Consider the following 16,301-nt stretch of genomic DNA (forward strand, 5'->3'; position numbering starts at 1 on the left):
TGGTAATTACAGAACGTTTTGTACAAGTGGCTATGTTGTGAGGTTGTGACAAAGCAACATGTTATTGTGGAGACGCAGTTTCCGTCTAAATCTTGAAAAAACAAGCCGAGTTGCAGCTACCTGTGTTAGATCTGTCACATACTCATACATGTATGACAGTGTGTGGTCCTGGAACTTTCGGCGCTGACTGTGAGAACTACTGCCACTGTGAAGGTGAAGTGTGTAACTACGTGAGCGGCGTCTGTCCAAGTGGTGAATGTTTGCCTGGCTGGCGAAATTACAGTTGTAACACAGGTTAGTTAAACTTAAACATAATTAGTAAACCTCCTTCTACAGATGATGTATTTTAAACATAAATGGCAATTACATAAGCATCATGTAGACAAGACAACCGATCTCGGATCAGAAGGTCCATAGTTTACATCCCATCACGAAAATTCGCAAATTATTATCGGCCCAGATGTGTGTAATACTTTTGGTTCACAACGACCTTTGATTTGAATACTAGTATGTGAAACGGAGTTATATGATCTATTGACAAGTATAGCTAACCTTGTCAATAAGCTGACAAGGTACCGCCCTGCTACACACATTTCATTTCATTCCTGTCATCATTGTTTGGTCATGATGTTGGTACATTCATAACCTTCATAGATATATCTTCATTTTTAGAATGTCACGGAAAGACCTATGGAAAGAATTGCTCTAAGGTCTGTACTGATCGACTGTGTAAGGACAATAACTTAACTTGCAACCATGTTACCGGCGAATGTCTAGGTGGATGTATGGCAGGATATGAAAAGCCAGACTGCACTACAAGTAAGGCCATGTCTATGCACGAATCCCACTGATTCTTTGGCGTTTTGTATATTTTGCCAAAAGCATTTTCAGCAAAATTCAGAATGTTTGATTGGAAAATTCAAATGATAATAGACATTTAATGTCTATTTCATTGGACAAAGTTCATTATACTTTGACACATTGGAAATTCTACATTGTTTAGATATTTATAGATATATATGAAATCACCTTTCTTATGATACATTTCTGTTGAAGAATGCCTCAGTACATATGGAGAGTATTGTAGCAGAAGTTGCTCTGCCAGACACTGTAGTGACACCTCCCCATCAAGATGTCATCACGTGACTGGAGAGTGTGAAGGCGGGTGCAGCCCCGGATGGAAGGGTGTTGACTGTACAGCAGGTTAGAACTGATTATGTTATATTATCTTATTTGGACACCATATTTTCCAACTGGTGCTCATGATTTGTCTAGTGATAATGAGATATCAAATCACTGGACATGAAGCTTTTAGTGCAGAACCTACTTACCCTTAAAATCACGAATAATGTTTTTGGAATAAACAAATATTTTTTTTCAATGTTTTGGTTTATATTTACATATATACACACTTTTACACAATCTGAAACAATCCAAAGCAATTCCTTCACGCATGGACAGAGAGTCTGTCCTTTGCATGCATGTGTCCAACTCGTTCACCGGAGACACCAGTTACTTGACAGCAAAAATATTATAACTTCTATGTTGCTTTTGGTCAGTGATATATATTTATTTTGGACAGTAATTTGTATTCTTCTGTGTATGTGATCGGTTTGACCTATTATGACTATATTACTCAGGCCACGTTACTCATTGCTCATGATGCAGACTGGATTGCTTACATGCTGCTGTCTTATGGCAGGCGTATGGCTAGGTGCGGCCTTAGGCAACAAACAAACACTTTCTTGTTAAACTTGTGTGAGTGACTCACATTAGTCATCACTCTTTTGCCTTTCACGTCCTGTAGAATCTGTTTCGCAGTTAATCGAGGTTGATAACTCTCTGGCGTTAATGTTTGGAACTCATATTACCACAGGGTGTTTACAAAATGTGGAGTACGGTGCCGGATGTATTCGGAACTGCAGTACCCGGATGTGTAATGAAGGGCAGGGCACCTGTCCCCAGGATACAGGGCGGTGTCAGGATGGGTGTCAATTAGGATGGGAGGGAATTGATTGTATTCACAGTAAGTGATGAGTGGTATGTGTGTGATGTTGCATAAATGTTCAACGTGTAACTGCCTATTTACATCAATTTTGTCGTAGTGTCGATGACTTTAGGGAACAAACATCCACTTCGGTAGATGTGTGACACATTTTGTAACTGCAGATGTCTGAATTCTTTGATTTATATCTCAATCAAATAATTGTTCCTCCAGCATTCAGCTGATGCTGCCATGATACAGCTGAAGTACACTCCTTACCCACTCACGGTCACTATTGTTTCAGTGACTGTTTCATCACCTCAGTCCGGCGAGTCCGACGGAGCTATGATTGGTGGTATCATTGGTGGCGTGTTGGCAGTGGTCGTAGTTGTACTGGCTGTTATAGCTCTTATGTTTTACAGGTAAGTGCGCTGTTATGAAAATGTACAAAGACACATGTTGTTGGCATTTCCACACACCTTAATGTTTCGCGTTTTTCAAATGACCTCTGTTTGAACACTTGGTTAAAAGCAACACACAATTAAGTCTATTTTGCCACATATCAACTCTTCTTTTCGTTGCCTTCAGAAGAAAAAACAAACCCAACAATATCAATAATGGGCACTCAATCTACGAAGACATATCAGCTATGGAACCAGGACACCAGATCCGAGGTAAATAGTGTTCACGAAGGTGAAGGTATCTGTCTCTTATTCATGTAGGTTATTTTAAAAACCAAACCTGTATCCGAAGTTTGGCTTGTTCAGGCCTGCAGTAAATGCCTGTTGTTCTGCAGCATCCCAGGGAATGAAGAGAGAGGAGGAGGAGGAAAAGGAGGAGACTGACAGTTCCTACTACAACATCAAGGCTCCAGTCATAGTGACGGAAGTTGCTGTGGACAAGCTAGGGGACAGGATCAGAGAACTGCAGGCTGGTGAAGGAGGATTCGAACAGGAATTCAAGGTGGAGCCTCATTTTATTTTCCAATATCCACGAACTCATGTTATCAACATCAAGTCTGGCTATCAGGTTGCATGTCACAACACAACATGAATATGAATGTCATTGATGTAGAGAGTGAATGAGTGTGTCTCTAAGGATGTCACATGTCTTGTTGAGAGACGCTTTGTGTCGTTCATTTACGCATGAACATGGAATGAAAGCCCGTGGCATAAAGTTGATTTTTAGGATAAGTTTGTTTGTAAGAAACTGAATATGGGAATGTTATTATTCTTTCTAGCTTTTGATATCTGGGTTCACACACCCATATGAAGATTCCCAACGTGAGGAAAACAACGGCAAGAACAGGTTCCGAGAGTATTATCCATGTGAGTATCTTACCACTGCATTGTGGACTACTGAAATGAACATATAGCTACGAAGGTTTGCATGAGATCACGAGGAGTCAGTCAGTATATTCTCAGACTGAATGATACACTGCTTATTCTCAAACACAGATGACTACAACCGAGTTGTCCTGGAGAAGCGCCCAGGGGATCAATCATCCGACTACATCAACGCCAGCTATATCAATGTAAGATTCCAAAATATTACTGATCACGTAGTTTCACATGAAGGTCCATAGTAACTGACCACCTACTCTCTAATGTATTATTGAATACCAAAGCAATATTACTCAAATGTACTACATATCCCATACGTTTAGTTTGTTATTTACCTCCTTATTTACGTATATGACGGCGGTCTGTAAATACTTAAGTGTGGACGAGACAGTCAAGCGAACGGTCTCCACAACTTGGATATGATAATAGGCATTAACCGAATAAGAGATCCCGTCAGTCAATCGTGGGTTGCAGAAGATTCTGATAATAACTGGTGCTGCTAGTAAAATGCAGGACGGCCGTGTTCTAGCTTACACATTAATGCACCTTAACACCATCCGTTGTGTTACAACCCATGATTGGCAATCTGTTTGGATCACATATACTGGGAATTTTTAAAATCATATTTGTGTAAATATGGATGATACATGTGCAGAATGTTGTTTTTAGGTTTGAACCATGTGACCTCTGTCATCTGTAAACTACAAGCACTGGCCACCGGGTCTCGAATAACGCAGAGAATTATACTGCATTGACTAAAAACGAAATACCCTCTTCTAATTGGTATCTAGTTTATTCTTGCTATAGATAATAGAACATGGCAAATAACTCCTGATAACTTTGGCACAAAAAAGAACAACAAACAAGACAACAATCAAAGAACAAAAAAAAAACCAAACAAACAAAAACAAAAACAATTCTAAAATATATAGCCATGATGGAGTATGCTTATAGGCTCATAGGAGATCTATTGTCTTAGCATGCCTCCTAAAGCTGCAATATATCATGACTTGTAGATAGACCCGTGAAGGTAGAATAGGTCTTCAAAAATCCGTGCATGTCTTAAGAGGCGACTAACGAGATCGGATGGTCAGGCTCGCTGGCTTGGTTGATGCATGTCATCGTATATCATGTCGTCAATCACTGGATTGTCTGGTCCAGACTCGATAATTTACAGACCGCCGACATATAGCTGGAATACTGCTGAGTGCGACGTTAGACAACAAACCAACAAACAAACTTGTAGAACAAACTTGTATATATTTGCAAAGTCCTAAGTGGACATGTCTTTAACATTTCAGGGATACTCAATGGATCAAGCCTATATTGCAGCACAAGGTCAGATAATATATTAAAACCTTCAGAATTGTGTGTACAGTATTATTACAGTGTTGACCTGACACGTATCTATATTCTCGTGTATTATTCAATATGAACAGTGAACATATCAATATCGCAAATCAGAATCGTATGTTTGTGTTCGTCAGCACCAAACAAACAAACTGTCGGGGATTTTTGGAGAATGATCTACGAGAAGAACTTGACAAGGATCGTCATGCTCACAAACCTGACAGAGACAGGGAAGGTATGAGCAGATAGAATTGAGTTAGTGGTGGTGATGGAAATTATCTGCAGTTGTCACGGGTAGCTAATTAAACTGTTTAGAAGAGGTGGTACAATCTCTATCATCCGTTATGAAGAAGACAATGGGTCTTCGTTTTCAACCTCCTCATCACTAAACCATCATATTTCAACTATCTCACATGAGTTCCACACGACTAGCAGCTATTCGTATACAGTACAGAGTAAGACACTCTTATGTCATATCATGACACTAATATTATTGCACTGTCCAGGTGAAGTGTGTCCCCTATTGGTCAGACACTTCAGACCTCGTTGCGGATGTCTGCACCATCTCCGTCACCAATATCAGTCACAGAGCTCACTGGGTCATCAGAGAACTCAAGGCAACTTTGAAAGAGGTACACAAATTAAGTGAATCACAATCGTAGCAAAATACAGGGGAAATCGGCGAAACGCATTTTAGTCAAACTCTTAAGAACCAATGTTATGTAAATTGCATGTATTTCTACAGACTGGCGAGAGTAGGATGTTTCACCATTTCCACTACACAAAATGGCCAGATCATGGAACTCCAGAGGAAACATCACTGATGGAGTTTCTTTGGAGAATAAGAAAGACACCAAACCCTCAAAATACGCCTTTGATGGTGCACTGCAGGTATGTGCTTGTGTTTGACACCAAGTGTGCTATAGCACTCAATGTGGAATCATGTTTACCTCAAGGTAATCATGTATATATCTTTGATTCTTGCCTATGCGTGAATTTAAGTCTAATACAGTCTAGTACAGTTTATTTTTATTCGTGAATTGAAGAGAAGTTTACCTCAATGACAGCATTATTTGTATAATATTTACAGAGCTCCTTCAGTTTCTCGTTTCACACAATACACGTCCTTTCCTTTCCAGTGCTGGGGTCGGTCGGACAGGGACGTACATCGCTGTGGACTACCTGCTGGACCAGGCTCTGACTGACCGGAAGGTGGACGTGTTCGGGTTTGTGAATCTGATGCGACAGCAGCGGAGAAATATGATACAGACCAAGGTAAGTGACAAGCGACATAATTTATGTTGCCCGGTCATATACATATCTCCATATTTCATCATTATCTATCGAGCAATAAAGCGTGATGGTTGTACATTGTAGGAACAGTACGCATGCGTGTACACGACTCTACACGAGGCATTGATGATGGGTGACACGACCTTAACCTCACCCGAGTTCAGGACACAAAGACGAGCAAAGAAGGTGTTCAAGATGGGGACGACGACACAGTCTCAGATGATGCAGGTTCGTGCTTCTCGTGTTTCTTTGATTCTCTTCCAACACTGATATAGAAAGTTAAATGAAGAATGTGAATCTTTGACGTTTTATCCTGATCGTAGCTGGAATGCATTAAAAAATAATTGGGGATTAGATGTCACAATACTTGTTTCAGATGTCATCCTCAGTAATACGCCAGTTGTAAGATGTGATGTAATGAATACGATAAACGGATATGTGTATGGGTATGTCACAATATGCTTGTGACAATGACATTTGCAAAATTGTAAGAAGTATCTACTAAAACCAGTGTCCATTGTATGATTCCAAGTATATTATGACTATGGCTTTATGAATCACTATCAAACAAAATTAATGTTAGCTAATATGTACATTTCTGTTCCGCTTTCTATCTTGTTCTGAGGTGCAGTGCTTCTCGTTCCAATTATCTGCCGTCGCACAGTATATACAGTGTGTTAACTCACCACATTGATCCACCTCAGCAATACATATTGTACATCGCAGACATCATATGTGCCATTTGTCTTCTTTACAGAAAGTTAAAGTCAGCATCGAAGAATTTAAATCTGGTAAGAACCCTGGGCTTCGAAGGCAATGTACCCGAACACCGATACCTGGATTGGAACGGAGCATTATGTGAATGTTTTTAGCATTCCCCTCAAGTAGTCATGTGATAAATAAATGGGTAATCATATTGCCCAAGTGCCCCAAGTGAGTGAGTCCGGTGATGCATGTCTTGTTTATGCAAATGTTCCCAGAACACCCGTGAAGATTCGGGGTAGGATAGGTCTTCAGCAACCCATGCTTGCCGTAAAAGGCGACTATGCTTGTCATAAGAGGCGACTTACGGGATCGGGGGATCAGGCTCGCTGACTTGGTTGAAGCATGTCATCGATCCAAATTACGTGGATTACATGATATCAATCACTGTATTGTCTGGTCCGGACTCGATTACTTACAGACCGCCTTCATATAGGTGGACTATTGCTGTGTGCGGCGTAAAACAACAAACAAACCAACAAACATCTGTTGTCACATAATTTTCACCGCTATTTTGCCCTTTATGCCTAGTGGAATATGTTTTGGGAGTAATCGAGACTGGTTATTCCCTGGCGTTGACGTTATATATTTGGACGTTTATATAAAAGTTGATGAAACCCAAGGACACGGGTATTGCTCTGACAATCCAAGAAATCAAATCGGGGAATCAGGCATTCGGATCCACAAAGAGGTTTCTGGCACGTCTAATCGACGTAACACTGTAAAGCGAATTGCGGTCCCTTGGACGACCAAGTCTTCTGTGCCGCTCCTGAACCTTTAACTGACTCATCAACATACTTAATTTAAATTCACAATTGATTGATCAACACATCAGTCGTTCTTAACATCCGTTGTTCTTTGTCCAATCATGTCTTTCTGTTTGATAGCTGGGCGCATCAAAGGTCAGGTTTGGGTGAACGGACGGACAGACATCCTAGCTGTGATGATGCCTGTAAGTATAGGGACTCACCTGTTAGCCACACATAGGTACAGTATGCGCATTATATGTTCCATAAGCTTGCCAAAATTGGTAACTATGTTCAATTTACTTACCTCTAGGGAATTGATTTATGAGTTATCTGTATTTGTACTCACTGTATTTCATGTAACATGTTAATGGTTTTTGTTCATATGAACAGAGTCTTGTATTTGTCTTCTTCAGTCCCACCTGTCAGTGAATGGCTACCTGTTAACTGAGGCCCCCTCCGTCACCACGGCGTCTCTGTTCTGGAAACTCACAGAGGAACAGGAGTCTTCCACTGTCCTTGTCCTGCCAGACTCACATCAGGTGGGTAGAATGATACCCACTCAGACAAAGTGTCCTGACTGTGAGCCAACTAGTCCTTGTTTTAGCCCCTTAATACCGAGCGCCAGACAGGGTAACAACAAGTACCTTCTTTTAACGTGTTTTGGTATGACGCGGACGGTGATCGAACCCCGGACCTTCCGCTCTCCTGGTGGACGCTCTACCACTAGACCACATACACGGTCTAGAACGTTTTAGAAACTGTTATTTGAATTAATTGAATATATATGTGTGGAAATGTCGATATTTCAGCGTCTGGACAGCTTCATGCCACTTCCAGGAGACAGCCTGGACCTGAGTACTGTGATCGTTGGTTGTTCTACTGAGACCTTACTCAACTCTGACATCATCCTCAGGAAGGTCGACAGACAGATGGAGGTAGGCCGTTTTGGATGCTCATACTTTACTTATAAGAGAAAGGAACATGAGACCCCGAGATCTACTTTAAAATAGTGTTTCGAAAATTGACAAATACTTTACAAGGAAACTCTTGTGTTTGCAGGGCAGTGCCTCCTCCAAGCTGGTACACGTGTATCTCCTGAAGACCTTCCGGAAAGATGATAATTCCAGTCTGTTTGACCTCCTAGACCAAGTTGACCTCAACATCGAGGGAAATAACTCTCATCCATTAACAGTAATATTCAGGTCAAATATATTTAAAAATGTATCATCAACAAATGTTTCCTTAATAACATGCAGCGTGAATCTAAATCTAAAGTATTAATTATCTATATTTGCTACCGGGTACAAAATATGTTATAGGCACATTGAGGATGTTTATTGAACTGTTTCTCTATCAGTGAAAAAGAACGACGATCAGCCACGTTGTTCTGCATCCTGAGTAACATCGTGCAGGGCATGAAACACGACAACGAGGTGGAGATCTACAACAACATCCGAAAGTTGGGACATCTGTGTAACAACGATCTCTCACAGGTAGGAATCTGTATAGATCTAAACCAAAGTAAACATCACTAATATCTTAGAAGTACTTTTTGTGTTATGTAAGATTTCGCCTATTTGGCATGCCAGAAACATGTGCTTGCGGGCGCCACTAAAGTGGTAAACGTCATATCTGCATCACATCACACGCCGCGATGTCACTGTATACTGCCCAAGGCTACAGTGAACCCAACTCACAACAAATGTAGGTGTAAGATATAGGTAAATGCAATGTCAAATCCAAAGACGCGAAATATATCCTTGTATATAACAGACCATAAGATGCACTTCTAATATGCACTTCTATGACGACTACCTAAACTGAATACATTAGGCCCGACAATAATCTCATGACTATATACCTACATGTTTACTTATGAATGCATGACACCGTGGCTTTATCTTCCAGGCTGACGTCTCCCTGTGTTATGACCTGGCCTCTGCCTATCTGGAGACACAGAGTGTTTATGCCAACATGTGATGGCAACCTGCACTATCCACACGGAACCTGTCGATCAATGCTATTAGTCTCTGCCTATCTGGAGACATATAATGTTACGCCAACATCTCATGAGAGACCATCTCTACTCCCAACGTATGACACACGTACCCACACTGAATCTGTCCATCAATATTACTGACCGTGTCCCTACCTATCTGGAGACACAAAATGCATATGAAACAAATCAGTTCTCCTCACACAATATTTTTACAATATACCCTTCGATCATTATAGCTGACTTGTCATGATCGACACAAAAGGGCATCTTGTAACCATCTCCTTTAAAGAGAATGAAGTCATCAACACAAAATAGAATGATATGAAATGCAATGTCACACATTACAGCCCTTAACTTTGTGATCGTATAATGTGCTTTTCACCTTTAATGCATGAAGAAACATTACCGTCCATGTGGTATATCTCGTATATCACTCTCATCATTTTGATTATGTTATGACAAATGCAATGAACAGTGGTTATGAAAAGTGAGTTTTATTCATAGGTACATTTAAAAAGCATGCACTAAGTAGGCGCTATTAATAGCAAAATTGGTCAAGAATATTACAATGTTATGTTGTTACTATCATTTTGAATGACTGTATACCATGTCACATCTTTAACTTTGTAACATTCTTCATTAGAACATAGATACAGCTTATATTCTCACTGTAATGTTAGGTTTGATATTTAAATGCCAAGGATTTTGATTTGACAGAAATATTTCAGCACTGCAGTGATCCCACTGTACTTATGTATCTATAAACTACGACGCTCCTTTTCACAGAGTATTTTTACAACCATCAAGCTTATACAGACCATGTACTTTTGTGGCAGTGCCAAATCCATATGGTCAAAGTCAACATTTTGCATCCGTGATCTTGTTGAGCACAAAATCAGTGAATATATTTATATTTCGATGTTGATTGTATACTGTATTTTTGTTATTGTTTTATTTGATATATTTTTGTTGCATTTTACTTGCATTTTTGTAAATATATTCTTTGGCTTCTTGTCCATATATACGAGGTGAAACGTCTGTGAAACAAAAATTTAGAACAACGTGGACATTTAAAATGCGTCCAATGGACCAACTATCAATCGAAAAGAACACTCTTGCGGTGATATCTTTGTACCTATTATGATTATTAATGTATAATGAATTACATCAGTTCGGGTGGAGAGGCTCGCGGACTTGATTGATTCATGACATCTTATTCGATCACTGGATTGTCTGGTCCAGATTCGATTATTTATAGACCGTTGTCATATAACTGGAATACTGCTGAGCGCGGCGTTAAACATTAAACAAAACAAAACATCAGTAATGACATGTGGCACGTATGCACGTATGTGTACTGTCTTTCTCTTCTATTAATTCGAGCACTTAAGAAACTCTCACCAGTCTTCATCTTGATATTTAGTATGCCAACATACTCTTCGCTTCTTATGGCTTCTGTTCGTTAGTTTCATCTCGCCAGTCGCGTGGACCTTGCACCCAATGAGTGCGTCAAGGAGGGAGCCTGTCCCGTGGACCTTGCTCCCAATGAGTGCGTCAAGGAGGGAGCCTGTCGCGTGGACCTTGCTCCCAATGAGTGCGTCATCTCCCCAAGAAGGGAGCCTGTCGCGTGGACCTTGCTCACAATGAGTGCGTCAAGGAGGGAGCCTGTCGCGTGGACCTTGCTCACAATGAGTGCGTCAAGGAGGGAGCCTGTCGCATGGACCTTGCTCGCAATGAGTGCGTCAAGTGAGGGAGCCTGTCGCGTGGATCTTGCTCACAATGAGTGCGTCATCTCCCCAAGGACGGAGCCTGTCGCGTGGACCTTGCTCCCAATGAGTGCGTCATCTCCCCAAGGACGGAGCCTGTCGCGTGGACCTTGCTCGCAATGAGTGCGCCATATCCCCAAGAAGGGAGCCTGTCGCATGGACCTTGCTCGCAATGGGTGCGTCATCTCCCCATGGAGGGAGCCTGTCGCGTGGACCTTGCTCGCAATGAGTGCGTCATCTCCCCAAGAAGGGAGCCTGTCGCATGGACCTTGCTCACAATGAGTGCGTCATCTCCCCATGGAGGGAGCCTGTCGCGTGGACCTTGCTCGCAATGGATGCGTCATCTCCCCAAGGAGGAAGCCTGTCGCGTGGACCTTGCTCGCAATGAGTGCGTCATTTTCCCAAGAAGGGAGCTTGTCGCATGCACCTTGCTCGCAATGAGTGCGCCATCTCCCCAAGGACGAAGCCTGTCCCGTGGACCTTGCTCGCAATGAGTGCGTCATCTTCCCAAGAAGGGAGCTTGTCGTGTGGACCTTGCTCGCAATGAGTGCGCCATCTCCCCAAGGACGAAGCCTGTCCCGTGGACCTTGCTCGCAATGAGTGTGTCATCTTCCCAATGAGGGAGCTTGTCGCGTGGACCTTGCTCGCAATGAGTGCGCCATCTCCCCAAGGAGGGAGCCTGTCGCGTGGACCTTGCTCACAATGACTGCGCCATCTCCCCAAGGACGAAGCCTGTCGCATGGACCTTGCTCTCAATGAGTGCGTCAAGGAGGGAGCCTGTCGCGTGGACCTTGCTCCCAATGATTGCGTCATCTCCCCAAGGAGGGAGCCTGTCGCATGGACCTTGCTCTCAATGAGTGCGTCAAGGAGGGAGCCTGTCGCGTGGACCTTGCTCCCAATGAGTGCTCGATGTTTGTTTGCTTCTGTATCAAGCTGTAATGTCTTTCTCACTAAATCACGGAAAATGCATTATTCTCGAAGCTTTTAGGATATATACGATAGACATTTATGAATAGTTACCTGTTTTTAATAATGCTCTCAAATGTACAACACTTATTTTGTCGTTTTGCAGTATAATATTCGGTTTTAGTGTACTCAGAATATTGTTTTATGTTAATGATACACCTATGCCAATTAATAACATTTTCATTCCTATTTTCATATCCAACTTATTTGTAATTTTCCCGTGTATTTTTGGGTGAACAAAAGACCTGGCTTTGCAAGTGTTTGTGACGTTCCACGGGCAGGGCAGGATAAACTCACCTTTTCGCGAACACCATGTATTATCACTATTTGAAAGTCATTAAAAAACACATTCTCAAGATATAGTCAGAAAGCACAATCGACTCTTTTGGGGCAGAGATCTCTTATAAATATCGAAAGAATTGTGTCGCGTTGATTATTATGTATTAACTGGTGATGTCACGTCTGCCAACAGCTACAATAGTGTAAGTTTTGGTAATGAACATTGTTACTGGCTCGTTAGCTGGTCCTGTTCTTGCGACAGAGATGCTAATTTGGGAAACCTTAACATACACATCCACCTTCTATTCCACATTCCGCCATGACATTGAAGAATGCTCGATTCAGATTGGTTGAAAAGAGGATCCCTTTTTGAAACAGAAGCATCTTTTAAATATATTAAGCCTATTCACAACAAAACCGTGCGTATGAATACATCTATAGCCTATATAGAGATCGATAAAAAATGGCTGCCGATCGATCACCCATAAAAAGTGTATACCATATCGATAAATCGATATATATTATATGCTTGGTTTCTAATACACGTGTCAAAGTCTCTCGAGAAATTAGTAGGCGAACAGGTAATTTCCTCTCTGAAACAAACGATAATGTTAGTAAAATATAAGATTACAAAATAGTGTTTAAAAAAACTTTATTCATGACAACATGTTGTTTGCAAACCTTGGAGGGTTCGATAGTAATTGCCATCTCCGTTTGGAATTTGACAGGAGGCGATTTGAAAGTCTATCCTTCCTTCGAGGGGCCATTAAAAGTTAATCATAAACAAATGTCCCAACATCACTGAAGTCACAGCAGAGTCACAGAATGTTCTTTCTATGGAGATTTCAAAGAGCACCATACGACTCTTGCTTGCAAGGATATGTTATTCGACGCGCAGAATACATACTTTAGTAAAGCTTGAAAAAGGTTTATGGCAGTCACGCGGAGGATATTTCAAATTTTGACGCACCAGTAACACAAATAATGTACAATGCATTACCCTATTGTGACCATACCTTCCCTGTATTGTTTTGGGTGAACACTGGATTTGCCTTGCATGTGTTGTGGTGGATGCCACTGGTGGGGAAAGTTCCGCTCACCTTTTCGCAAATACCTGGCATCATCACCGTTTGATAGGAACCAGGCATTTGATATTTGACATTTTGAAGTAGTCAGAATCAAACAATTAAAGTGCTGTTTGCATATAGTTCTAATGATTATGGAAAGGGTTTTGTCGCTTTTAGTTACCTTAATTAAATACATGTATGTAGGCTGTTTAAAGTTACTTTCTAACACGCAATATCACAGAGAAAAAAACCTAATCCATACTGCCGCTCTTGTTTGCAGACAGGATACGTGTTTACTTTGATTTTACTACTGCAACAGTCTGTGTATTTACATGTCAAGCAGGTGATTTTGTAAATCAAAAATACACTCTGCACATGTTCGTGCCGTGCGTACCATTCACACCATTAACAATGCACATATGTGTGTTTATACTACCGAAAACAAGTAACATAGAAGAAAATAATGTTTAGTCATTAGTCTGTACAATGTTACAAAAGCCACTGACAAAATACATACATGAAAACAGAGCCACATGCTTGGTATCACCAGCTTTTGTGTTGCTTCAGGCGGGGCAGCGGTGGTGCATTGAACACACCAGATGACTGAAAACAGCCTGGAGAATGTTGTTGCAAATGTCAACCAAAGATTTGGTTTGGTCCTGTTGTAGGCGTCGTTCCTTCTCATCTTAGACATGATCTCTTGGGGATAAGTTACGTTGTCATGCACCACACAATAACAACAAGCAGCATGCGATCAATAATTAGTCAGACCTCCCGTAAAGATGAGAGTATGTGACAAAAACTGAAACGTCCAAAAATCACGAAAACAAATTCATTGTCCAAAAAAAACAATTCTTAGTAGCACGTACATGTATGTCATCCATGTGTTGCGATCACACTCAGCACCGTCGTCTCAGGCTCATAAAAAGTGGTTACCAAAGGAAAGATCATTGTCAAGTTCCAGTAGAGTTGCAGAAAGATGAGGGCGTCATGAGAGTTTGATCCGCAGCTCTTTCCAAATGGATCCGATGGGGTTCAGGTCGTGTGAATGCCATCCCTGTTGCACACACCTTTTACCGTGCCCTGCTGTAAGACATGGGAATCGCTTCGTCCAGCTCTACTGATCCCACACCAAATTATGATTAAGCCATATCAGACATTTTTTAGCTATGTTGGAATCCTTAAAGATTTCTTCTTGCCTGTGCCATACTCGGGCGCGACGATTTGTGAAGTCTAAACAATATCTCGATTTACTAGTGAAAAGTACTGAAGCACAGTCTACTTGACGTGATTTTCTGCCCAATTCAAATGTTCCTGCATGTGATTTCAGGTCAATTGGATGCGAATGCATGCCCTTAGTGACCCAAGTCCGGCCCCAAGGAGACTATTACGTACTTACTAATGAGAAACGTTTAAGTCACTGGCGTTCCGCAGGTCATGTCTGAGTGTGGTGGCAGTTATGAAGTGATGAAGTTCAGCTGTGAGAAAGTCCTGCGTGCTGCTTTGAAGCTTATCCAAACGTGTGGTATCGATTCCATGCCCTAAGTACTTGAATATGTACTTTACTGAGAAAGTGTTATCCCAAATATAACATTTGTTATATTTGACCACTTTCTAAAAAGCTCTGTGTGTTCATAGCTTTTGACCATGGGAGCCGTGCCAATTTACACTTGTCAGAGCGGTACACAAAGTACAGGGGTTGGAATCCCCAACTTTACTAGGAAAGTTTTATCCCAAATATAACGTGTGTTACTTTTTTTGTTTGATATCATCAAAACTTGATTCTCAGCAAACTTTGAGTAGTATAGTATATTTTACATTTGTTATTCATTTTATATGATATTGACAACACGGAGGCACGCTCGGCCAGTTACCTGTATTAATCCACTCGTGTGAACATGGCGATACCACCAGCATAATATTTCATGCACAGCATAAACGCAACCGTTCCTAGTTTAAAGGATAAACACTTCTGACACTGTGTATAGGCATAGTCACGGTCAAATGTTTGTTTCTGAGTCATTATCCTAATCACTGAACTATTACAAACAGGCCCCGTTGGTGCCAGCATAATTATGTTCAGGAAATATTTTCAAACATTTCACAATGGTTGCTCTCGAATCTTACCAGCCTCATTCTTCCACTACCTGACACGACCTATTCGGAGTGGCCATCTCTAGTACTACCTTCATTTCATCTTTATTAACATATACACTGTGGGTTTTTAAATGGATAATTAACATTAGACCATCCATTTTAAAAAGAAAACGTGTAGGCACCGAACTGTATGCAGTGACCTTGCTACAGGCGTACTTGTTATTTTAAGCCTCATATATCACTGGCCTTAAGATGATACATGCATGTAAAGTAACTTTGCACTTCGTTGTTGAGGCAGGTACTTTGTGGTACTGCGGTGTAGTCTAGCAGTTGACACGTTACAGCAATACAGTTAAAGTGACAAAACCCTTTCCATATCTATTAGAGATATCTGGTCGACTGTATGATTCCGACTATATTCACTGGAAAAACAATGGAGAAGCACCTGGGGACCGCGGTCTTGTTGGTGGTCTTTCTTTGTCAGTGTTCAAGTAAGTTGAACTTGTATATATTTTCACATCTGAATGTCAATGTATAAACATTCGGTTATGTATGTATAGTTATGATCAAGATTATGTCCTGCATTTCTGATAGAAGGTGAACGCTACATGTATTGATGGACAATTTCCACCAAACTAGTACATAC

General features: G+C 41.1%; 1 protein-coding gene across 1 annotated transcript in view; it reads left to right on the forward strand.

The window, feature by feature from the left end:
* Window positions 1-11,566, forward strand: part of LOC139478350 (receptor-type tyrosine-protein phosphatase epsilon-like) — a 30,079-nt gene extending 18,513 nt beyond the window's left edge. The window contains 22 exon segments of the mRNA XM_071260787.1: window positions 160-294; window positions 673-819; window positions 1,057-1,203; window positions 1,877-2,044; window positions 2,289-2,406; window positions 2,573-2,658; window positions 2,781-2,947; window positions 3,225-3,312; window positions 3,442-3,518; window positions 4,629-4,665; window positions 4,815-4,912; window positions 5,184-5,309; window positions 5,423-5,568; window positions 5,817-5,952; window positions 6,055-6,198; window positions 6,728-6,761; window positions 7,620-7,684; window positions 7,895-8,020; window positions 8,291-8,416; window positions 8,541-8,683; window positions 8,839-8,974; window positions 9,390-11,566. Of these exon segments, the coding sequence (XP_071116888.1) occupies window positions 160-294; window positions 673-819; window positions 1,057-1,203; window positions 1,877-2,044; window positions 2,289-2,406; window positions 2,573-2,658; window positions 2,781-2,947; window positions 3,225-3,312; window positions 3,442-3,518; window positions 4,629-4,665; window positions 4,815-4,912; window positions 5,184-5,309; window positions 5,423-5,568; window positions 5,817-5,952; window positions 6,055-6,198; window positions 6,728-6,761; window positions 7,620-7,684; window positions 7,895-8,020; window positions 8,291-8,416; window positions 8,541-8,683; window positions 8,839-8,974; window positions 9,390-9,461 (2,522 nt within the window). The 3' untranslated portion in view covers window positions 9,462-11,566.
* The last annotated feature ends 4,735 nt before the right edge of the window (window positions 11,567-16,301 follow it).

The sequence above is a fragment of the Haliotis cracherodii genome, unplaced genomic scaffold (genome assembly GCF_022045235.1).
Source record: "Haliotis cracherodii isolate W230 unplaced genomic scaffold, xgHalCrac1.p SCAF_4, whole genome shotgun sequence".
Taxonomy (NCBI): domain Eukaryota; kingdom Metazoa; phylum Mollusca; class Gastropoda; order Lepetellida; family Haliotidae; genus Haliotis; species Haliotis cracherodii.